The following is a 26,342-nucleotide window of genomic DNA, read 5'->3' as shown; positions in this document are numbered from 1 at the left end:
TAACCACCATTTATAAAAAAAAGAAATTACGTAGATTTATTTGATTTTGAAATTCATTGGCATTCAAAGATGCGTAACATTCATGCCATTTTTTGCGGATTTGATATTATTGGGTTGGCAACTAAGTATGATAATTTCGGGTTTCACTCATAGATGGCTTCAGTTCAAATTTTAGGTACATAGACAGACGTACACAGTACAAATGTAAAACACATTTTGTTATTTGATAGTTGGCAATTCAGCTGCCAATCAGTAAGAACAAGACTTTTTATCGGTCGCCTAGATTTTGTTTGGCGTTCGTTGAAAAATGGAAAACCAAAAGGAACATTTTCGTCTTATTTTGCTTTTTTATTTCCGTAAAGGGAAACCCGCATCGCAAGCTCATATAAAGTTATTTGCAGTTTATGGTGACAAAGCCTTAAAAGAACGGCAGTGGCGAAATTCGTTTGCCAAATTTCCTTCTGGTGATTTTTCACTCAAAGATGAAAAACGCGCTGGTCGTCCAGTTGAAGTTGATGACAGCCTAATCAAAGGAATATTCGATTCGGATCGTCACTGTACAACACGTGAGATTGCAGAGAAGCTTCATGTAACACAACAACTTGGCTATGTTCAAAAACTCGATACATGGGTTCCTTACGAACTGAAAGAAACGCATTTAATGCAATGCATTAACAGCTGCGATTTGCTAAAGAAACGTATTGAAAATAACCCATTTTTACAAGGCCAGGGGAACCAACTCAAACAACATCAAAAGAAGCTTTTGCTATCAGTTTGGTGGGATTACAAAAGAATTGTGTACTTTGAACTCTTACCATCCAACCGAACGATCAATTTTGACGTCTACATTGAACCACTAATGAAATTAAACAATGCAGTTGGAGAAAACCGGCCCGAATTGACAAATCGAAAATGTATTGTATTCTATCATGATAATGCAAGGCCATACACATCTTTGGCCACGCGGCAAAAATTATTGGCGCTTGGTTGGGATGTTTTGCCACATCCATCATAGAGTCCTCAGCTTGCACCATCTGATTACTTTTTGTTTCCATTTTTAGAAAACTCCTTGAATGGCAAAAATTTCAATAATGATGTTGATGTCAAATCGTACCTGATTCAGTTTTTTGCTAATAGAAACCAGAAGTTTTATGAACGTCGGATTCTGATGCTGTCTGAAAGATGACAAAAGGTCATTGATGAAAATGGGCAATACAGAACAGAATAAAGTTATTTAGTTCCATGAAAAAATTGTCTATGATTTTCTAAAAAAAGTCCGCAAATACTTAGTTGCCAACCCAATAGATTGGTAAAAGTAAATAATAGGTGGCGCTAAAGCAATCCTCCTATCAGAAAATGCTATAAATTTTGCGATTGGCCCCTAATGTTAGTTCTGTTTTGACATTTGTATAGTAAACACATGCGAAATACACGTTAATAAACAATGTTACGCTACACTGCTCCAGAACGCTGAATATTGCTGACTATTCATTTGACCAATAATCGGTCGGTGACTTTGGCACAACGTGAATTTCGTCGCAGATTTCCTCGCCGTCCAACGCCTACTGGTGAAACACTGCGCCGTTTAGCCGCTCGCCTCGAAGAGACTGGCACAACACGAGATGCTGCCAGGCGTGGCAGACCCCGGAGTAGCCGTTCTGCTGAGAATATTACTGCTGTAGCCGAGGATGTCATGGAAGCGCCGTCGACATCGACCAGACGACGTGCCTCGCAAATGGGTATCAGTCGACGGTCTTTACAGCGAATTTTGGTACAAGATTTGAAGATGTTTCCGTACAAAGTCCAGACGGTGCATCAGCTGTTAGCTGCTGACCGCCAGTCGCGTCTAACATACGCTCAAGCCATCCTTAATCACGACCAATAGGAAGCTGATTTTTCATCAAAAATAATCATGAGTGATGAGGCCCATTTCCATCTTAGCGGGTACGTAAATAAGCAAAATTTACGCTTCTGGGGCACTGAAAATCCGCGTGTAACCCACGAAGAGCCATTACACCCGCTCAAAGTCACTGTATGGTGTGTTGTTTTCGCTGGAGGAGTCATCGGACCTTTTTTTTTCGAAGACGTCGCGGGCCAAACGGTTACTGTGAATGGTGAGCGCTACAGAGCAATGATCAACGAGTTCTTTTTGGCGCAACTTGATGAATTGGGATTGGAAAACATGTTCCAACAGGACGGTGCAACGGCACACACTGCACGTGCCACAACCGATATGCTGAAGGATGCATTTCCCGGGCGCCTAATCTTCCGTTTTGGCGATTTGCACTGGCCAGCAAGATCGCCTGATTTGACCGCTCCAGACTTCTTTTTGTGGGGCTTTTTGAAGTCGCGGGCTTAGGTCAACAAGCCTCAGACTCTTGCAGCTCTTAAAGACAATATCCGTCAAGAATGTGAAGACCTATCGCCGGAAGTTTTGGCCAAAGTGATGGAAAATGCCATAAAAAGGGCTCAAATGGCAATCAACTGTGGCGGCGACCATTTACATGACATCATATTCTCGACTTGATGTAAAAAAAATTAAAAGACCAAATAAAAATAATCCACAAGAAGAATCAAAGTTTTTCATTTTTTTTTTTAAATTACAGCCAAAAAACATCGTAAGGTTACTTTTGCGCCACCTTGTATATTTCCATTTCCATCTTCAGAATCGATCAGACCATGAAATTTTAATAGTTAAACCGTGTGACTGCGAAAATACACTTTCTTCGTGATATACATCAAACGGTAGATTTAGTCGAATAGCAAGAAACTGCCTACTCAGAATTTTAAATAGACCCTCAAAATCTGCGCTTAGCGTCGAAATCAAATTTTTGGAAGGGTTGTATCAGGTCAGTCCATAAGTTCGTGCGTATTTTACCCATTATTTCACTTTTGTACGATTTTTGCATACACAAAATTATTCGCGGAATATAACGGAACTATTTATACTTTCTTTGATATATTTTGCATTCAACAAGTGATTTCAATTGCGGATAGAAGCCATGTTGTTAAAAAATAAAATGGAATCTCCGAACGCATATAAGAGGCATATTTTGTATTTTTTTTATAAAAGTGGTAAAAATGCAACAACTGCTGCTGCAGAAATAAACACTGGTCACGGAGAGGATACCGTGAGTGTAAGGACTGGGCAAAAGTGGTTTTCAAAATTCCGAAGTGGTAACTGCGACGTGGAGGATGCCCTGCGCGCTGGTCATCCTGAAGTCTTTAACTCCGACGCCTTGCTCGAACTCGTGGAAGCTGAGCCAAATTTGACAGTCGATATGATAGCTCAGAGGTTTAATTCATCGCATGGAACAGTTTACAGTTCGCAGGCACCTGGTTGAATGGGAAAAGGTTTCAAAGCTGGGAAAATGGGTTCCGCATAGACTTTCCGTCGCCAACCTTCAGCAGATTCACTCTCTGTGTTCTTAGCTGCTGCAACGGTTTGAAAATGAAAGTTTTTTGAACCGTATCGTTACTGTTGAAGAAAAATTGGTTCTTTACAATAGTCCTGTTCGCTAACGCCAATGGTTAGATAAAGATGAAACACCAGAATGGACCCCTAGAGGTGGCCTTCACCCCAAGAAGATTCTCCTGTCTATTTGGTGGGATATGGCCGGTATTGTTTATTATGAGCTTCTGGAACCAAACCAGAAGATAGCTGATTATTATTCCCTTCAGCTATCAAACCTGAATAAGGCACTTAAGAAAAATCGACCGTCTTTAGTGAATAGACGCAAAGTTTTGTTTCACACCGAACAACGCAAAACCTCATACCGCAAGGCAAACATTAGGCAAGCTGAACAAGCTCGGATGGGAGCTAATGCCGCATCCACCATACTCTCCGGATATTGCCCCTTGTAATTATCACCTTTCCGTGGACTTCAATCCCATATGAGTAACAAGAACTACTCCTCAAAAGAAACTATAAAAAGGGGTATCAAAGCGTATTTTGGCTCCAAGGACAAACAATTTTTTGAGCAGGGAACTAAAAATTTGCCTAAACATTGGGAAGACATTGTAAATAATGAAGGAAAATATATTATTGATTAATAAATACTTTAAACATCTTTTTTATGAATTTTAAAACCACCTTTAAAAAACGCACGAACTTATGGACTGACCTGATATTTAAGGGACCTCTTAGTATTCCAAACAGATGAGTTTGAAGCATATTATTTTTCTTCTGTAAAAGTTAGATTTTAGGCAAATTATGTGGATGTAATTCATCAAAGTAAGGCAAAGCCCGGACCTTAGTGAAATGAATTAAATAAAATTAACTAATGCAAAAAATGGAGGATGGTTCCATGCGTGGAGGATGGTTCCATGTGTAGAAGTCCACGCAAGTGGGGAAAGTTACTGATCGCCATTCACTTGGGAGTGGCCAGGACAATTCTTCTGCATATGGTTCAAGCAGCTCACAACGTCCGGGATTAGCCCATGTATCCTCTGGGTAGCTTTCGAACACCCGTTCGGGAGTGAGCTAACGTGAGAAGGCGAAGCATTCCAGGATAACTGGTTGTGCGCTGGGTTTGGAACCCGCCACTTAAAAATCCCCCCCAATGAAAAGAACTGCAAAGCCTCGGATGAGAACTGCCTTTACTGATGACGACCCCTGCAAACGAAATAAGGATATGATTTGAGGGCATGCACCTGGAATGTCCGTTCCTTTAATGGGGAAGGTGCCTCTGCCCGGCTGGTTGATGTCCTCGTGAGAGTAAAGGCTGACATCACTGCCATCCAAGAGATGCGATGGACGGGGCAAGGTAAGAAAACCATAGGACCTTGCGACGTCTACTACAGCTGCCATGTAAAGGAGCGCAAATTCGGTGTCGGATTTGTTGTGGGAGAGAGACTTCGTCGCCAAGTACTGTCGTTCACTCCGGTGGATGAGCGTCTCGCAATAATCCGCATCAAAGCGCGATTTTTTAACATATCGCTAATTTGCGCCCACGCCCCGACGGAAGAGAAAGACGATGCGACCAAAGATTCCTTCTATGAGCGCTTGGAACGTTCCTATGAGCGCTGCCCCGCCTCGACATAAAAATCGTGCTTGGCGACTTCGACTTCAACGCCAGGGTGGGCAAGGATGGAATTTTTGGCCCCACAGTCGGAAAATTCAGCCTGCACAATGAAACATCCGGTAACGGACAGAGGCTGATCGACTTCGCCGGGGCCCGAAACATTGTAGTCTGCAGCACCAGATTCCAGCATAAAAATATACACCCCAGGTAGCTTGGTCTCCTGATCGAAAAACGCGAAACCAGATCGATCATGTTGTGATAGATGGAAGACACGCTAGTGTATTAGATGTACGTACGATCCGAGGACCCAAAATCGACTCGGATCATTACCTTGTTGTAGCCAAACTGCGCACCCGCCTCTGTGCATATCGATATCATTGGCCTTAACAACCGCGCTGTTAGTTCTGCCTTCTCCAAACTGGATAAAGAGGCAAAGCGAATGGGTTTGGTGGTGAACGAGGACAAAACGAAGTTCCTCCTGTCTTCAAACAAACAGTCGGCGCACTCGCGAATCGGCACCCATGTCACTGTTGACAGTTATAAATTCAAGGTTGTAAAAGACTTCGTCTATTTAGGAACCAGCATTAACACCGATAACAATGTCAGCCTTGAAATCCAACGTAGAATCTCTCTTGCCAACAAGTGTTACTTTGGACTAAGCAGGCAACTGAGCAGTAAAATCCTCTCTCGACGAACAAAACTAACACTCTACAAGACTATCATCATGCCCGTCCTAACGTATGGCGCAGAAGCTTGGACGATGACAACATCCGATGAAGAGACGCTTGGAGTGTTCGAGAGAAAGATTCTGCAGAAGATTTTTGGACCGTTGCACGTTGGCAACGGCGAATATCCCAGACGATGGAACGATGAGCTGTATGAGCTTTACGACGACATAGACATAGCGCAGCGAATAAAGATCCAGCGGCTACGTTGGCTGGGTCATGTCGTCCGAATGGATACAAACGCTCCGGCTCTGAAAGTATTCGATGCGGTACCAGCTGGTGGTAGCAGAGGAAGAGGAAGGCCTCCTCTGCGTTGGAAAGATCAGGTGGAGAAGTACTTGGTTTCACTTGGTGTGTCCAATTGGCGCCGGTTAGCACGAGAAAGAAACTACTGGCGCGCTTTGTTAAACTCGGCCAAAATCGCGTAAGCGGTTATCGCGCCATGGTCAATTCGACCAGCTAAATTTTTGACTACTTTTTTCATTAAATATAGCCGTATGGCGTTAATGGTTGCTTGAATGTTGCAATAAATCAACTGAACGCCGTCTTGTTGGAACCAAATGCCGTCGATGTTTAGCTGATTAATTTTTGGAAACAAAGTTTCAGTCAGCATGGTTCAAAAGCGCTCGTTATACACTGTAACGGCAGCTCCTTGCTAATTTCGAAAGAAATAAGGACCAGTGATAACACCAGTGCACTAAAAACTTCGTCTGTTTATAAAGTACATTTCCACACATTTGAAAGCGTTGTTTTTGCCTTAAACGATTCATGATCACTTGCCAAACCGTACTGAACAGAAATGCTAACATTTTTTGCATTGCTCAGCTGTCAAACCAGAGTTACCGATATCGATAGTTCATTCATGCAGCAAAAAAAAAGACACGCTAAAAGTGGGAATTACCCTGGATGCTTGGTCGTGCTGCTGCTTCTATTTGTAGTGTGCGTCTTGATGTTTTTCCAAAAATGGAGGAACGTACAGTTTTGTGCCGATTCCGAGGGCAGTTGGTTTTTTATGAGGAGCTTCTTTTCATGGCATATATACTCTTGGATATTTGTCATTTCCTGATGAGGGGCGAGTGCTATTAGAAAAACAAGTTTTCTATCATTTAGTGTTTAATGCCCGAAGTTTCGAGCCAGTGTACTACGGAATGGCGATCGCGCGCCAACGCATTCGGCTATGGTGGCGGCCAAAATCTCTCAATAAATGATTCACGATCATATAACTCATTCAATTCACTTTTTCTGTAGTAGAACTGTTTGAGATGTCGACACCTAACAAACTGCTGCTTTTCTTGGTCCAGCACTAAAACAAAAATTACCTGTACGGCATGCGGTTTGCGCCGCTCGTGTCGATTGGGTTGTGAGTAATGCCGTCATTGGATTTTTTATTTTAATTAATAACACAAGAAAGTCGATAGCTTAAAAGGAGTTGAGCAAATTTATGGCATTATAAAAAAAATTCAAACGGCACCGTTATCGATTTGCTTATTTAAATACCTCATCACAGCATTTAATTTTCCATTCCGTTACCTTTTGCCAGATTTAAACATCTAGTATTTCCGGAAAACTCACACAAATTTCACATTATTTTACACATCTTGCATTTCACTCAAAAATGCAATTACGCTTTGTTTACACGTAGCTGACAACCTTTCGCAGCCTGTCACCGCCACCAAAGTAATTTATTTATGCACCCGCGGCTGTGTGCACAACGCGCGAGATGCCAAGCAGAGCACCATATCCTCCCAATTGGTTCTGAATGCGTACATTTTTAAGGTTTAACCGTCAAGTTGTGCGTACTTGGCTTCCAGCTGTGTAATTTCAATTCGGGTTTTTTTTTTAACGTGGGTAACGTGTCAAATTTTGTCAGCTAAGTAAAAAAAAGTATATGCAGATGATTGCGAAAATTCTTAACTCGATTTTTCCAAAGCAAACGACAGAACTTTGAAAATGGAAAGGAGCGAAAATATTTGCTACTTTATCAGACAGCATTCATTCGCTTTGCTTTTGCAGTGTTGCAGCACTGGCTTATGTCGGCACAATGGCTGTGTGCTATGTCGGTAGAGTGCGCTGCACTAAGTCTTCTTAATTTGCGCTACGCACGTGCCACATCAGCAAAAGTGTTACGCTGCATAGTTCTAATGCGCCATTTTTAGTGCAAATAGAAAATTTCAATAAAAGTTGCAGTCAAAATGCCAGAACTTTGTTTTTGGAGAGTCATTCACATCATAGCACACACATACATGCACACAAGCAGATACATACATAGATAGGAATACATACATATGCAAATTAAACTTTTAATTGTATTTCACTTTGCGGTTTCTGTGGGTGCAAATTGCATTTTTTTGTTATTTTTCGTTTTCAACTGATCTGATTTCGCACATCTCATTTCGCACCGGATGTTGTTTCAATTTTTTTTTATAATAGTTTAAATAAATAAATAATTACAATAATTAATATGTTATGTTATGTTATGTCCAACTCTGCACATTTATGCAAATATTTTGAAATGTTCAGCCTTATGAATTAAATAGCAAATGTTCAAAAGCAAAATAAGTTTTTGTTTGCATGTGTGCGTGTGTGAGTTCGCTGTTTGCGCATGTTAATTGGTGATGCGAGAAAAAGCGCAAAAATACAAATAATTAAAAGCCAGTAAATTATGCATGCATGCAAAAATTTAAGCCAGTGCTTTAAATATATTTTGATGTTTTTTAAATGAAAAATCCTGTAAAAAATTAAAAAAGGGATTTTACCAATTCTTACATTGCAGGCGTAGACTCATTTCCTAAATAAATAAATGTAGCTGAACTATTGATATAGAAGAGCCATTTTAATTATCTGAATATTCATAAATCTCCGCTATATTTTACGCTACGTATATAAGAATATTTGTATATACAGGGTGCGTCATAATTTTTGTCGGTATGTGAATAATGAATAACTAGAAAAAAAGGTTTCCGTAATTGAGGTATCTTTACTCAAGTTGACCCTTTATTTATTTTGACTAGTTTTTGAACCGCATAACAATGAAGGGGACCTCCTCATTGGCAGAAGCAAAATAGGTATGCGCGTTTTGGTGGGTTTTTTCGTAAAGGGCTTCAGAAAATGCAAAGACAAATGAAGCTTAGTATTAGAGCAACTGGATTGCGAACGTTAATTTTAAAAGAGTGTCAACAATATTCAAAAAACTATCTGCAATGAATTTTTAAGTGATTTTTATTCCTGGTATGTTAACTTTAAAAGAGCGGCAACTCTATTTTAAATTTTTTTGGAGTGAAAAAGAGTGGCAACTCTATTCCAAAAACTATAGGGAGTGAATTTTTAAGTGCTTTTCGTAGGAATGTCATTTGGGTATGTTTAATGGTAAGTTTAAAAGAGTGGCAACTCTTTCCCAAAAACTATCTACAGTGAATTTTTAAGTCTAAAGTTAATTTTAAAAGAGTGGTAACTCCATCCTAAAAATTATGTGGTTTGAGTTTTTAAGTGCTTTTTGTTGCTGTTATGCTTAACGTTAACTTTAAAAGGGTGGCAACTCTATTTTAAAAATTTGTTAGGAGGGAAAAAGGGTGGCAACTCTATTCCGAAAACTATATGGAGTAAAGTTTTAAGTGAGTTTCGTAGGAATATCAATTGGTTTGTTTAAAGTTAATTTTAAAAGAGTGGCAACTCTATCCTAAAGATTATGCTGATTGAGTTTTTAAGAGCTTTTTTTTGCTGTTATGTTTACCGTAATTTTAATAGGGTGCCGACTCTATATGGAGTAAATTTTTAAGTGCTTTGGTTTGTTTAACTCTAAGCCCTCATTTAATTTGCCATATCGAACTTAGTTGGCAACACCAATAAAATTAAATTTAACTATACTGCCAGATATCAATAACATTATTTTATTATTCTTTAACTCTTGAACGATTTGAGCGATTTGAGTATTTTTCTCGAACTATTTGTTTTAAAGAAGTTGTGGGTTGCCATTTGTGCAATTTTTGTGAGCTTCCTTTTGTCTGAAACCTTTTGGTACTTATTGCAGTATTTCAGTTCCATTCTGTCGAAAAGCAACCAATTCAATCGAATTCAAGTCAAGTTTTTCACGTACTTATGTAAATCAGGTGGCGCAAAATTAATCCCCCTATCCAAAGATCTAAAACATTTGCAAATCGCATCGTATGTCTATCATATTTGACACTTGTAAACTAAACAACTGCAGTAAACAAACAGACATGCAATGGACCGCCTAAAAGTCGAAATAAATATTTGCATCACTCAAAACCATTTTTTGTACGAGTATTTAGTAAAAAAGTAATAAAAAAAAATTATCTAATTAATTTTGTCACTAAGAGTCAAAACAAAGATTTTCATCACTCAAAATAATTTTTGTTTATTAAAAAAAAAGAACAATGGATGATTAATTTTGCGCCATTTGTTATCATCAAACATTTTCGAGGTAACACATTAAAACATAACCTTAACCTCGTTTTAACTAATATATTATTTATATTAATGAATTAAGAAAATATATATTCAAAAAACAGTGTGAAAAATTTTTATCTCAGAAAGTCGTCAGAGATCGCAAATGACTGTTAACGTCAAAACGCCTTTCAGTTTATCTACCACATGTAAGTAATTTTTAAACTATATAATTTGTATATAATTTAATTGAATTCCAATATTAAACAAGTGGCAACCCTGCGCAAAATCTAGCTTTAGGCCTTCTTCTTGCCAAGACGAACACGTAGGTACGCGTGCTTCCACAATTGGATGTACAGTACTGACGTGATAGATAAGAGCAATACGGCGCTGGGAAGTGTTTAAAACAGAAACAAATTAATGCAGTACTAATGTCCGTTATCGCACACTGAACAGACCTCTACTGAAATTTTCCCGCCAATTTGTTCAGTTGTGGAGCATTCTAACCCTCCGCCGATCTTACAAACTTAAAATTTTTCAGATTATTAAAAATAAGGGTCAAAATGAACCAAACGGGTGAGAAATATTTGGTCAAAATGTTCCACTAAAGTATGCACCATTAAATTCTATGATAGACTGCTAAAGACAATATTAACGGCAAGTACAGTTTTAAACGACTTTTTTTTTTAATAATTTAGATGAATTTGGGTTCAAGAATTGAGGTAGATTTCAATGCACTGTAAACAACTATGACATTTATGACAAACGGCAAGGGACCTAATATGGATGCTTTTCCTCTTTCCTCTTCCATAACTGTTATACTGCATACTTGTCCTTTTTTGTCTGCTGCTTAGTTCTATGTTCAATGTACAGCGCCACTATTTCGGCGCGTTCTTTTGGTGTGTAGCAATTCACGGTTGAAATTGTACTAAATTGACGTTTCAAAAATATGTCCACTCCAGTCAAGCGGTTCATAAATATCAAAGTTATTCAATGTTTACATGCCGACATAAAAAATGACGCACCGGGCACTTTTCGTTCATTTGTTGCAAAAGTGACATAATCCAAAAGAAAAAAGATTAATTTTTAATTTTTTTTTATATTTTCTTTTATTTTTTAGAGAAGTATGCAGGAATCACCGCGAGCTCTTCTCTTCTGCTGTGTAAAAAACTCATAATGAATCTATAACTAACAGTATTCCATTAGATAAAAATGTGTTTTTACTTCTACTTATGGAGGCACAGTAAATTTATTCTTCCAGCAAACGAACGAAATGTAAGAAATTTTTAAACTAACTAACAAAAAGCGAAACTGCCTACTAACGAGTTGCAAATTAATTCCATTACTGTCTAAGCTGCTTACAACTGCATTAAAAAAAAAAAAGAATACGGCTTTCTCCTTAAATTTATCTCCACAATACTAACGATGATGTCTTACTAATTACTATGCTGCAAAACTCTTCTGCCAGATATGAGTTACAATTGAAGAAGGAATAGATCTCCATGAAAAACTGGTCCCAACTAACAAAGGGGGAAAAAATGTTATGGCGCAGCCCAAATGACATTTGATGTTTCTGCGACGGACGGAAATATTTCTCTCTTAAATGCGCACCACTATTTAACAGTAAATTTACTTCTACATCCGTCCCATAAATGGTGACGAGAAATCTGAGAAGATTTTCGGCGACTCTTCTCGAAAACTAAAGCAAGTCAAGAGATGCTCGGTAAAATCGCGATAGTGGCAAATGACGATGGCATATCCATCTTCAAACAATGAGCAGTCTATTTAAAACCAAGCACGAAGTAAATTCAAGGGACTAAGGTTGAAGGAGAGGTGTAGATCTAAGCAAGTTTTCTGACTTCCCAGACACTTTTAGTAGTTATGGAGTAAACAAGACTTAAGTTAGGTCAAGTGTGTCTGAATGTCGTCAGACATCTTCATCATGTAATTCAGATCCTCAAATAATCGAAGAAAGTGCTTGCTGCACGCTGAAGATGTTCTGATGCTGATAGTGCAGCTCTTTCATATTAGACTAACGCGTTCTTGTAATTAGGCTGTCTGAAAGTAAATCAGTCAGTAAGCCATCAGAATTGGGAAGGACCGAGCCGTTTGATACCAAACGAGGTTTGGGACAGGGTGACTCTATGTCGTATGACTTCTTCAATCTTTAACAATTGGTGACGTATGCGGATGATATTGACATCATCAGCCTTAGCAACCCCGTTGTGAGCTCTGCCCTTTCTGAACTGGGTAAAGAAGCAAAGCGAATAGATCTGATGGTGAACGAGGACTAAATGAAGTATCTCCTGCCATCAAACAAACAGTCGACACACTCACGTAACGGCACCCTCGTTACTGTTGACAGTTATGATATCGAGTTTGGAAGAGACTTCGTTTATCTAAGAACCAGCATTAATACCCATAACAAAGCTAGCCTTGAAATCCAACGAAGAATCTCGCTTGCCAACAAGAGCTACTGTGACTAAGTAAGTAATATAGTAGTAAAGTCCTCTCTCTGCGCGCACAAAACTAATATGTACTTTGTAAGGCTCTCATCATGCCCGTCCTCACGTATGACGCAGAAGCTTGGAAGATGACAAAGTCCGATGAAGCGACGCTTGGAGGGTTTGAGAGAAAGATTCTGTGGAAGATTTTTGGACCTTTGGTTGGCGACTGCGAATGTCGTAGGCGATCGAACAACCAACTGTATGAGCTTTGCTACGCCATTGACATAGTGCAGCGAATGAAGATCCAGCGACCTCGTTGCCTGGATCATGTCGTCCAAATGGATACAAATGCTGCGGCTCTGAAAGTATTCGATGCGATACTAGCTGGTGGTAGCAGAGGAAGAGAAAGGCCTCCTCTGCGTTGGAAAGATCAGGTAGAGAAGGACTTGGCTTAACTTGGTGCTTCCAACTGACTACGGTGAGCACGAGAGAGAAACGACTTGCGTGCTGTATTAAACTTGGGCAAAATTGTTAAACTGGGAAGTAAACCAGGAATAAAGGTTGCTGAGCCACTCACCCTCAGATTTTACGTGTTCAGCTATAGTTGCTGATATTTGATAGTTGGGTCCCATACACCAATTTGGCCCCGCAAAAATAAAAAAATACTTGTTGATTAAAAGTTTCCCTGTTTGTAAAGGGTTACCCTTCTTCGCTATGGGAAAACTCATTTTGAAGGAAGACCCCAGATGAGAAGAATGAAGGCTGAGTGACGTATGCTGACACCAAACTCGTAAGACTGATTCCTTACGAAGAGGGTATAACTAATATAGGTTTCAACATTTTATAAATTTCATTAAGGACAAAGAAAGAATGTTCACTGACTTTTACTGGGCACTGCAGACTGCGTAGCTATCTGCACAAGCTCGGTATATGATCCAACAACTCTGACAAGTTTTGCAATTTATTTCCACAAACACCAGTTTAGTTCTTTCTCGAATACGATGCCATAGCGGGGAGAATGAGTTAACATCTCGACTTGGTTCGGCTAGAAGAAAGCCACATGCGCTCAGCCCAACTCAGCTCCATTCTAGATTTATTGAGGGAATTGGGTTTGAATGAGATATTGCGATGAGTAGAGGACCCAAAATGTCATAAGCTCAAACCAATATCTTAGGCAAAATCTTAAGCAAATCTCCTTTTTGTTCTATTCTACTCTTTCTAAGGAGCTGCTTGATAAATTAGTTTGGAGAGAAAGTAATCCATTATTTTTGAGTAAAATTTTGGCACAATTGGCTAAAAATTGATTTATGGTCGATCCTTAGGTCCTGGGCAATGTGTAAACGAATTGTTCCAGCCATCTCATTGAGAGCTCGCCGGCATTTCATAGACCCTTTTGAAGTTAGCGGCGTTTTATTTTAAACTGTAAGTAGGACGCTTGACTGCACCGTACAATAGATGGTCGTAAAATCTGTCTACATGCTATATAATTTTATATTTTCATTGAGCAAGTCAGCTCAATTGCTTTTGACCTAATTTAGCGCCTCCGCGTTAATGTGTAGAACTACCCCTATATGGATAGAACTATTTAAGTTGCCTTTTTAATTGCCAATAAGAAGTGAAGATATGAGAATTAGTATTTTTAGTCAACTTTTGTTGGGACCACCTCAACTATATATATGGAAAGCTCTGACATACAGTACTCTTTAATAAAACAGATTAATTTCACAAACATACTCAAGGCTGGCTAAATTAATATTCTTAATATCGAATTCAAAGGTAATATGCTCAAAATCGAAATATGCTCTTAAATGCTCTTAAAATCGAATTCAAAAGTAATAAAAAATACTAACAGTCCAGCTAAGCTATGAGGAGCCTCCTGGTAGTCGGGGAAAAACGTAGGAACGCTTGGATTTGGCTCGGTATCCTAGCTGACCATCCCACTAGAATACGTACAGCAGACCTTTTGAGTAGTCTTCAGAATTCAGAATTTCCAAAATATTACATCGGCATAATGCCCAACCTTTTGAAGCGCATATTCGCGTTATTCACGTCTGGCTGTGATTGGTTGCAGCAAACCAGTGGCAAGGGTGCAATTTTCTATGTATATCCAACATTAACTCATGTCATAGTTTCCTCCTCTACCTATTTCTTTTGCTTGCTCTACATGCAACTAAATTAGCTCTAGTCTCTGATCTAATACCTGTAATGTCCTAAAATAAAATATCATGGTAGTCTAGTGCTCTAACGCAAAATTGGTTTCATAGCCAACAAAAGCTATAGCTATATATGTTTGTATGTCTATGTTCTTTCCATTTTTACGCACTTTTACATAAATATTGTTTTTTTTTTTTTTGTACTTGTTTAGTGATGTTTTTTCTAGACTTATTAGGATTTTTACATACCGATCATAACTCTGGCTGGCACAGCATTCCATTCCAGCCAAAATGTGATAAATGATGATGTCACCAATATAATGCCGGGTATAAAAACAGTGGTGAAATAATATGCACGGTCCCTGGTAAAAGTCAACTCGACTTCTAGGCAACTGTAATTACCTTTAGGAAAGAAATACAACATACAACATAGTTCAAAATGCCAGCTTGGCTTTTTGCAAATTATTTAACATATTAAACTAGTTTGGTAGCTTGCTGTTTTTTATTTTTTATTTTTTTTTATTTTGTAAATAACATAAATTTGGTTATTTTATTTTATTTTTTTCGTATCTAAAACTATTGAATATTTATCAGTGGCATAGATGTAGAACATTTAGGACACACTATAAACGTACTTAAATTATGTATTTTGTAAATGCAATAGACGAGACGACAGACGTAAATAAAATGTATGTACGAGTATATAATAAGAGACATTGTACATAGAAGTCGAGTATGAAGGCCACAGAGCGGACGCATACAATAAAATGAAAGTTTTTTTGAGTATAGAACAGCGAAAGCTTTCAGCGGTGACGGCTCGCTGTTAAAGTAAATCGAAAATTCAAAGCTTACTGTGTGATAAATTGAATGGAAGATTTTCATGAGTCCATTACATTTATTCGACGCACAAAATAGGAGTGGATTCTGTCGAAAAAGTACCAGGAATTTGCCAATAAAACATAAAATATTTACTATTCATACAAATATAATTTAGGCTATTGCTGCACTAGCAAACAAATTCACTTCTGTTTCAAATTAATTTTCTGCAATCGACATCAGGCCTCAACGCGAGCTAATTTTTAAGTCTTCAATCGTCTCAAGATGGGTGTCTCGAAGTGGTGATGCAAGTTATGGGAAAAACCAAAGAAGGCTGCTGGGGCCAAATCAGCTGAATATTGTGATTGTAGAACTACTAGGTTGCTCAATAAGTTTTGTAGTTTGAAAAGAGAGGGCGTTTCTCTAGCCTATTTTGTTTTTTTTTTTGTTTTTTGGTATGCTGGCAAACTATTCATATGAATGCATGTGAGGTATTATTTCAATCTGTCAATTCAGTCTTTGTTTGCAAGCCATTTATTGTAGTATCGACGAGTCACAGTATTTTCTATAATGGAAAAAATCAAATATCGTGGAATGATTGAATTATTATTGTATTTCTGGAAGGTTTAAAAGCAAAGGTTATTTATGAACGCATCTTGAAAGCGTACAAAGACTTTTCGCCTTCAATTAGTACAGTGGAAAGATGGCTTGCTGAATTCAAACCTGGTCGTGCAAGCCTTGAAGACGATCCACCTCAAGGATAGCAACTACATCCAAAAAAACGGCAACAACGACAGAAATCGTCGAAAAAATATAAGATATCGTATTGGAAAATCGTCGAGTGACTGAAAGAGATTTAGCAGAAGCTCTAAGCATATCATTGGGCAGTGTAACCAGTATTTTGACTGAAGGCCCTCGACTTATTTGAAATGGTGTTTTTTGGGTGTTTCTTTAAAAGCATGTAAAGCGGACACGAAAGAAAAGTTTTTATTTTTGTTTTAAGTATTTTATTTTTTGATCTATTGTTAAAAAATAAAAAAAAAATTTCGGTCATACAATTTTCATTCATAAAGTTGTCAGCCTTGAAAAAATGGTCTTCACATGAAAAATGCGCACAGATATAGCCTTTTCTAATGAACCGATTTTGGTGAAATAAAATTTAAATGACGTATAATTGATGTCGTTATCGTGAAAACTCTGATCATTGGAAAACAAATTTTTAGTATTTTTTTCGGACCTTTAAATTAGAAAAAAGCGTCAAAAAACAGTTTTTCATCTTTGAACGTCCGCCATTTTGACAAATTTTTTGTTTGGTTTACGATTGTAGATCACACAATAACGCCATAGTGAATAAGAACCTTTTTGTCTTTTTGGTTTCAGACACCTATGAGTCCCGCAATCAGTGTCGCTAGCGATATACCTTTTTGTGGAAGATCATTCTTTGAAGGCTGACAACTTTTTGAATGAACCTCGTATGGCCAAGAAAAATTTTCATTTTGTAACAATGGATCAAAAAAAATATATATATGTAAAAAAAAAAAAATGCAAGTGAGGCGAGGGTCTGAAGTATTGGGTTGTAGAAAGCTGTGTGCACAATAGGTGCCGCATTCGCTAACAATGGAACGAAAACACATTCGCAGGAGATTTTCTCAGCAACATTTACAGGGTTGCCCATATTCGACGGACCCATGTGTTTTTTGGGCCCATTCCAATCGACGAGGCTTGTCCGCAGGCAACAATCTTTGTGTCAGTTGAATCTTATATGAGAATAAATGCAAATCAATGCGGATAATTCGTTGTAAAGTGGTCCGAGCAATGCCCAACTGCTGAGAACGGCGATTTTGGGATGTCCTTGGCGACGTCTCAACACTAGCTCGTACAAGAGCAATATTCTCATCCGATCGCTTTGGTCGGTTTTGATTTGGCCTTTTTGGATAAGAAAGAGCATCACCAGTCGAAAACCTTTCGTACAAACGTTTAATGGTGTTCTTGGAAGGCGCACTTTTCACATTATTTAATTTTTTATACGCACGTTGAGTTTTCACAATTGACTTCGTTTGTTGAATGTAAATTTCAACAATTTGGGAGCGCTCGCGTGTCGTGTACTCTTCCATGGTAAAAATCTGCTTGGACTAACGCTTCCAACGCGATATGTCATTAAGCGATCTGACGTCTCTGTCAAAAGATAAAGGGTTCCCAGATAAGTCCGTCGAATATTAACAACCCTGTAGAGCATTTTCGTAAGGATAAAGTGGATTTTGTGCGTCGATTTAACACTATGGATTAGGCTTGGGTCTATCGCCATGATCCTAAATCAAAACAAGAGTCTAAAGAGTGGTATGAACCAGATTTTTAAGCTAAGAAACGAGTTCGTGTCTAAAAATCGGTCAAGAAGTTTTAAGCAGCAGTTGTTTGGGATGCGAACGAAATTTGGTGTAGATTATTTGAAAACTGCTAAAACAATAAATTCTGCAAATTATTGTAACCTCCTAGACGAGTCGAAAGAAAAAAATTGTAAAAAAAGACCTAGTTCGCAAACGAAAAAATTATTTTTCATCAGGACCATGCACAGTGTCACAAGAGCATTTTGACAATGGCTAAAATACATCCATCAATTGAAGTTCTAATTGTTGGATCATACAGGCTATTCACCAGATTTATCCCATAGCGAATTCCATTTGTTTCCAGACCTAAAATAGTTTATGCCTGGAAAACGTTTCGTTTTTCATCAAATGATGAGGTCATAACAGCTGTGGGAGCGAGTTTTGTAGGCCTTCCAGATTCTCATTTCAAGGATGGAATTCATGGATTGGAATCTCCTTGTTTTGATGTTCAGGGAGATTAAACTGAATAATGAATTGTGGTTCAAGCTATAAAATTGTGTTTTTCTTATCGAACCGCAACACTTTTTGAACAACCTAGTATATGTGCAAAGTTTTTGAAGAAATAGCCACGAAAAAATGCATACCACTTGATGGTGGTGCAAAAACCAAGCGTTTTTTTTCTCAAAATTTTACTTTTTTCAGCGAATTTGTGGCATAACTCCCAGATCATACTTTTTATTATATTGTATTAACCGTACGGCCATCTGTTGTTTGAATTTAATCCTTACTCTTAGAGAGAGTTTTTGAATGCTCACTTTCCGGTACTTTTTGAACAGAATGTATATACAATATATATAGTGACTCAAGTTATCGATCGTAGTATTACTCGATTTTACATCTGTCACAGTTATTTTATTATACTTTTCGTTGGCGCCATGCTAATAATGAATCCGCAGGGGGTGACAATTTGGCGTGAATTTCAGATTAGTGCCTTCCTTAGTAACATAATTTTTTCCAATCAGAGCTGTTTTGCTATCTTTTAATGACTTTATATTACATACAAGGGCTTGGAAGAGTTTTGGTTTCAACAAAACCCTGCATCATATCTTCAAAGCCTTTCAAATAGTGAATCTTGTGCGCACTAAGTTGAGAAACTATGTTTTAAGCTTTTAATCGTTGGCAAATTGATGATGACAGATGACAGCCACTTTAGAAAGGTTTTTTGACGCCATTTAACTTTTTGTGTGAGATTTTTAGTTAATAAAATGAGATCCTGTGGTACTACAACAGACAGATTCTTAAAATATATCGTAAAATATTCCCATGTATACAGGTAAATACTTGGTTGTGTGAGTGTTAACATGATTTTAATTTCAATTGCCGCCACGTGACATGGAAATTACGATAAATTCTAAAGACTATTGTCTCATAATGCTACTATAATCGGTTAATTTTAAATATTTTCTAACTATTTTATAATAAATCAGTTTTAGTATGCTTTTCCAGTGTGTAATGATATTTTTAAGTATACCACAATATTTTCAAAAAGTAATGAAATGATATTTTAATTTTAGTTTTTATTCGTTCAATAAATGAGCCATTGTGTATATGTGAATATAATAGCGTATTTCCACCAAGCATTTTCTGCATTCTCTCACTTAACTACAGTTTAACATTCAAACAAAGGGTAACTGACTTTCAGAACGCAATTAGCTGAATTTTGTGGCTTAACATACAATTTTTGCTAAGCTATATTAGATTTTTAAATGTCCTTCGGACAATACGGAATTAACCCAACTTTGCTAACCCAACAGAAAATGTAAAATTAACAGGGACATACATTTTGTAAAAGCAAACATTTTTTACAAGATGCTTTCAGATAACTATCGAAAGTTTTTGTAGAAAAATATTCGAACAGAAAATAATTTCTTTTCTTAAGCATAAATATACACTGCGTCAAATAACTATAGCACTACGACTGATTAGCAACTCCGAAAATTTATTTGCTTCTTACTTAATTTTAATAATTTTTTATCAAAATAATTATATATTAAGGGGACCCGGTGCCCTAGAAATTTCAAAAAATCGATTTTTTGTTTTTTCGATATTTCGAAAGTATAGCATCTTAAGAATATACTATGAAATTTTCATGCGGAAACTCCCAATATTATAGCTTCTACAGCCCATTGACTAGGTAGAGAGTGGGCTCTCTTCTATACCTCAAACTTTCAACTCATTTATCTCGAAACGACTTTTTTCGGCCTGGTATTGTCAAAAAAAAAAAAAAAAACACTATTCAACCGAATCGTCTGAAATTTTTATACGTCGTTCACATCATCAATGGCTATTGCCCGTACTAAAATCATATTATTATTTCAATTATTTCGTATTTTTTGGTTAAAAAACTGAAAAAAACCGACTTTTAGAGTATCAAATTCAAAACCGCGCTAATTTGTCAATTTTTTGTTTTATTCTAGTAGCGGAACATAGCTACAGTCCTACTGATTAATAAGTTTTTGGTTTTTTGTGTTTCAGATAAGAGCCAAAATGAACAACACCTGTACAGGCCAATTTTTCGGGAGGGTCAACTTGAGCGCCATTTTCAAAATTATTAAAATTAAAAATTTTTGTTTTAAGTTGTTTTATGTACCAAAAGAAGTTAAATAAAAAGCTTAAAAATATTTAAATATCGTTTTTAATTTTTTTATTAAAAAAAAAGTTCCGGAAATTACCCAAAATTTTCGAGCTTTAGTCCACCGGGACCCTTTAAATAACTTTGCCTACAACACTCATATAAATCCAAGCTTCAAGCTTTGTGGAAACTTGAAAAACATTCAATAAATTATCAACAAAACTTCACGTTTCTTAATCAGAATCAAGAAATAGAAAAATTTAGGGTATGCAGTTTTGTAGCCCATTTAATTGTGGACTAACAAAATTCAAGTTTAAAGTAACTCAAAAATCGCATTAATTTTTAACAATTTTTGTTTTCTTGGAATAAGTCTTGCGCTTTTTCTCTATATAACGAATATTTGAAATTTGTTTATATGAAAGACAACACCCGACGACCTTAAAAAAAAAAACAAAAAAAAAATGTTTCAAACATCAACCGATCCCTAGAGATGGCCTTCAACTCAAGAAGATTCTTCTGTCTATTTGGAGGGATACGGCCGGTATTGTTTATTATGAACTTCTGGAACCAAACCACACGATAACTGCTGATTATCATTCCCATCAGCTATCAAACCTGAATGAGGTACTTAAAAAAAATCGACCGTCTTTAGTGAATAGACGCAAAGTTTTGCTTCATCACGACAACGCTAGACCTCATACCGCAAGGCAAGCATTAGGCAAGCTGAACAAGCTCGGATGGGAGCTAATGCCGCATCCACCATACTTTCCGGATATTGCACCTTGTGATTAACACCTATTCCGTGGACTTCAATCCTATATGAGTAACAAGAACTACTCCTCAAAAGAAGCTATAAAAAGGGATATCGAAGCGTATTTTGGCTCCAAGGACAAACAATTTTTTGAGCAGGGAATTAAAAATTTGCTTAAACGTTGGGAAGACATTGTAAATAATGAAGAAAAATATATTATTGATTAATAAATACTTTAAACATCTTTTTTAATAATTTTAAAACCACCTTTAAAAAACGCACGAACTTATGGACTGACCTGATACTAACCTAAAGTAAGGACAGCTGTTAAAATTTCATGATATTCTATTCATTTGTTTGTCAGTTTTTGTGCTAAGAGCGGCGCTACTTTTGTTATTTTAAAAACAATGGGAAACATTTTGTTTTATCAAGAGAACGCACCGTGTCACAAATTAATGAAAACAATGGCAAAACTACATGACTTGAATTTCAAATTACTCCCACGGCTTTGCCAGATTTGGCTTCCAGCGACTACAGACTGTTCGCAGACCTAAAGAATGCTCGCCGGTAAGAAATTTCGCTCGATTGAAGCGGCTATCGCTGAAACTGAGGCTTATTTTGAGGCAAAAGACAAATCGTTCTACAAAAGTGGTATTGAAATGTTAGAGCGACGCTGAAATAATGCGTTGTGCTTGATTAAAATTACGTTGATGAATAAAATTAATTTTGAACAAAAAAAAAACGTATTTTCTTTGTTAGGTCCAGGACTTTCAGGTTCAGGCTATGTATGATTGAACCAAAAATCCATGGGCTAGGAAACTGCATGCTCGAAATATTTCGCAAAATTCTGTTCAAAGTATTGTTTTTGATGAATGGTTCGTAGATGAATGAATAATATTTTCATAAAAAAAATATTAAACCTAAATGAGCAGCAAACATCTTTCTAGAAGTCCTACTGCTATAGTTAATTACTTGAGGCAGTGTATGTGGCTGTGATAAACGAAGTGAAAATTTCCATTACTTTCAAAAAACGAAAGCTGAAAAACTAGCCAAAAACATTAACAAATTATCTTTTTTGCATAAAAACTCAGACAGCTCTAGTCATCTGTTGCCGCAGTCTGAAATTTAAACAAAAACCAGCTGTTTGAGTTAATTCTAGGCCTCTTCTGTTCGTCAAGCGATAGCAAGTGACGAATAGATGAAGTAACTGGTATAAATAAACATATCTTGGCAGCGCTGGAGTAGATCTGTCTAAACTTACATTTGTTTGTAAACTAGAGAGTTATACCAGTTTTATTAGGTGTAACCACACTCGCCAGCGACGAGCCATGCTCGATAACTTTGTTGTTGCTTTCGCATGCAAATTTTTCGCCAAGTGAGCAGAGCAGAGACATGACGTGCAGAAAAGTGGCGAATAGAAGAGGCCTTCTGTTGCTCTGAAAAAGTTTGCTATTTTCCAAGCTTAAAGAAGCTTTTAACTGTAATTAAGTGCTTGGTGGAAATAGGCTGTAAATTTATATTTTATATAAATATTTTACTATTATTTTTTAATATAATCATTTGTTACTACAAATACAAATATTTCCTAATTTTAATCGCTGCCTATTTTGCCTGCTACTAACCATACCCCTAACTTAAGGCTAAGCCTAACGCCAGAAAATTTCCTAAGCGTGACTAGTGCCTAGGTGTAGGGGTAACTTTCAGCTGTTAACTCACTTCTGCTTCTTGCTCTAAACACTTTTTAAGGTTTCAGTTTGGCTTTATAACAGCTGCAATGGAATTAGAGATTTCTAGGAGTTTAGGTGGGATTTCTAAATTTTACTTTGGGTGGGTAGTACTTTGTTTATGTATTTATATAATATTTTCTTTTGCATGCAGTAAACGCAAATATATTTAGCTTTGGTTTTTTTTGTATTTATTAAATTATTGTTGGTGAAAGTGAGGTTGCTAAATCTAATAAAGGCAATTGAATAATTTATTACATACTTATGCGATATATCAACGAAATGAATGCAAGAAAGGCTGGTACGAATAAAAGTTTGTACGAATATGCAAAAAAGTTTGGACGAATGAAAAAAAATTCAAAAAAATTACTGCTTAATCCTTTCGTGCCGACTTTTGAATAGCAATGCTGAAATGAAATTTAAGATTGCAGCAGCTTATTCAAGTGATATATAAATTAAATCTGAGACTTCTAGGGATGTTCAAAAAAAAAAAGTATTATAGTACACATTCGGGTCGAAAGGGTTAAATGAGATATTTTTTCCAAGGCCAGCATGAGCGAATACGCGTCAAGTGTATATAATTAATTGCTGTCAAGCTAATTAAATACCCATGAAACATTTATTGAATGCATATGACTTTTATACAGTCTAAATCAGTTGAAAAATAATACGAAAAAAAATTACAAAATATGGGAATATGTAAACGTATTTTTGTTTGATTATGCAAAAACGCATATTGAGGCAGCGGAAATGGTATGGAATGCCGAAATGATTGACGAGGGCTGAGACAGGCAGGGATTGTTGTTGGTTGTGTTGAAGAGCAGGTGGGACATATTTTTTTTTTTATTTAGTAGTTAATTTGGTATTGATAATTTTTTTTTAAATAAATTGCTCAATAATAAATTAAAGGAAATTTCTGCTTCCAAATATTACAACAATTACGAAATTATGAAATTCTGAAAGTTTCGAAAAAATACAACGCAAACTACAATATACGTTTATTGTAAATAAAAGTACTATTTTAGCTTTTACTGTGGTGAGTTGATTTATGGTGAAGTTAAGGGTGGCAATGTGTAGCAAATAACCAGTACGGGCATTCAAAATTATATAGAAAATAAATTTTGAATATCAAAGTTAGCTGGCATACTACATACATACAAAATTTGTATATAAAAGCAAACAAATAAATCTTTATTAAATGTTTGACTGTAAAATCTGCTTTAATTATTTTTATAATCGGTTTTTTTTTTGTTTTTGTTTTTAATTCATATAAATGTAGAAAAAAGGACTTGTAAAAGGTTTTTAAGTTGTTGTGATTTTTCGGTTTGTTGCTTATTGGTTTGCTGTTGTTGTTGTTATATATTTTGGTTTGTTACCTATCATCGATCTAGCTGGAACTGCATTCCATTCTAGCCAGAATGTTATAAATGATGACGTCACCAGGATAATGCCAGGTATAAAAACGGTGGTGAAATAGAATGCACGATCTCTGGTAAATATTAAATCGACCCTAAGACAGCTGTAGTTCCCTACAATGGTGGTTGGTATTAACATATGTATGAACAAGTGATTTTATAAACATTAAAATATTGACAGTTATTTTTTTTATTGTATATTTTTTTTTAATGGGAAATTATAATTTTTCATTCTAACTGCATAATTTCTAGCAAAACTAGTTTAACTATTTATTTTTTTTCAAAAGAATTTAATAAAAAATTTGCTACAGGCTTTGAGGTACGCAGGCAATTTCAACTAGCGATAAGAAAATATTAATGCTACATACATACATACAATATATTTACGATATAAAGACTTTCACGAGTGTAGAATATCATGAAAAATACAAGAGGAAGCTACTAATACAGTAAAAAGCTATACAAAAAAAAAAAAACAAAAAAAACCGAAAAAAACGAAAAAAATGTAATTTAAAAAAAAATATAAAAGTAAATTAAAAAAGTAAATACGTAAAAATATTTAAAGCGTGGCGGTATTAAGATTTTAAAACTGAAGACTCCTATTTTAACACAAATTTTATAAAAAGTAAACATAATTACTAAAAGAGCCACCCTGTGAGGTTAGACAACTTGTTGGCATTTTCTGAATTCTTCATGCGCTAAAAAATGGTTTTATTTGCGGCTTTCGGCATTAAACCTTTTTTATTTTTGATACGAGGGTTGCCTTTTATTTTTGGCGCCTTTGCAACACAACAAAGTACAATAAAAATGGTTTTATTTGCAGCTTTCGGCATTAAACAATTTTTTTTGATACGAGGGTTGCCTTTTATATTTGGCACCTTTGCTACACAACGAAGTACAATAAAAAAGGGTTTTATTTGCGGCTTTCGGCATTAAACTCTAAGTTTTTTTGATACGAGGGTTGCCTTTTATTGTTAGCGCCTTTGCAACAAAACAAAGTACAATAAAAAATGGGTTTATTTTCGACTTGCGGCAATAAACTCTTTTTTTTTGATACGAGGGTTGCCTTTTATTTTTGACGCCTTTGCAACTCCACGAAGTACAATAAGAAATGGTTTTATTTCCGGCTTTCGGCATTAAACTCTTTATGTTTTTTGATACGAGGGTTGCCTTTTATTTTTGGCGCCTTTGCAACACTACGTGTGATGTGCTGCAATTCGATAGTCTTACCGAAATACTTGGTATCTTTTAGCATAAACCTACATATAACGTTTTCACTTGCGAGCTTTATTTGTTTTTGTTTTTCAGCGAGTGAAAAAATGCATCTCTCCCAAAAGTTGGAATTAACTCGTGAAAATTTTCGTGCGTTGACTGACTTATTACAATTTTCGACGCGGATTATGGAGACTGGAGTGCATTGATTAACTTATTTCAAGGAGTGCATTGACCAACATTGAAGCGCCACCCTCAGCCAATACGAAACGCTGGTGCAACGAATTCCAATGTCGTCGTCGATCCTTGCAGGCTGAATTTCGTTAAGGCCGTCCAAAAATGGTTATAGTGCCAGAAACAATCGAAGCCGTCTATCAACTGATAATAAAAGTTTATAAAGTGACATATCGCGAGTTCGAGGCATCCGTGTGTATGTGTGGGATCAGCATACACTAAATATTGCATGAACATTCGGTCGTCAAGAATATTTGTTCCCGTTCGAGAGCGCATTATTTGCAAATGTGCGAAAAATGACTCCTTGAAGACTGTATCAATGAATATGGAGCGAAAACTAAGCAGCAATCGATAGTGTGGGTGTTCCAAGACGGGCTAGGTCCAAAAAAATTGTTCGCGGAAAAAGTTTTTGATTACTCAAAAGATCGAATAAATGAGTTATAGGCCTTACAGGCCTGATTTGCCATCAAATGTTTTTTTT

The 26,342-nt window shown here is 36.6% G+C and overlaps 1 protein-coding gene across 10 annotated transcripts in view; it reads right to left on the bottom strand.

Annotated features, from left to right (window-relative positions):
- The window catches only part of LOC128860400 (uncharacterized), a 192,841-nt gene that overhangs the window by 55,428 nt on the left and 111,071 nt on the right, over positions 1-26,342 (bottom strand). For 7 of the 10 annotated variants that reach the window (XM_054097915.1, XM_054097918.1, XM_054097919.1 and 4 more), the window contains one exon: positions 15,003-15,155. In XM_054097915.1, the coding sequence (XP_053953890.1) occupies positions 15,003-15,155 (153 nt within the window). Of the gene's footprint in view, positions 1-15,002; positions 15,156-24,376; positions 24,530-26,342 lie in introns of all 10 variants that reach the window. The other 3 variants (XM_054097916.1, XM_054097922.1, XM_054097924.1) reach the window with 1 other exon arrangement.

The sequence above is a fragment of the Anastrepha ludens genome, chromosome 4 (genome assembly GCF_028408465.1).
Source record: "Anastrepha ludens isolate Willacy chromosome 4, idAnaLude1.1, whole genome shotgun sequence".
Taxonomy (NCBI): Eukaryota; Metazoa; Arthropoda; class Insecta; order Diptera; family Tephritidae; genus Anastrepha; species Anastrepha ludens.
This window is presented reverse-complemented; position numbering and strand designations above follow the sequence as displayed.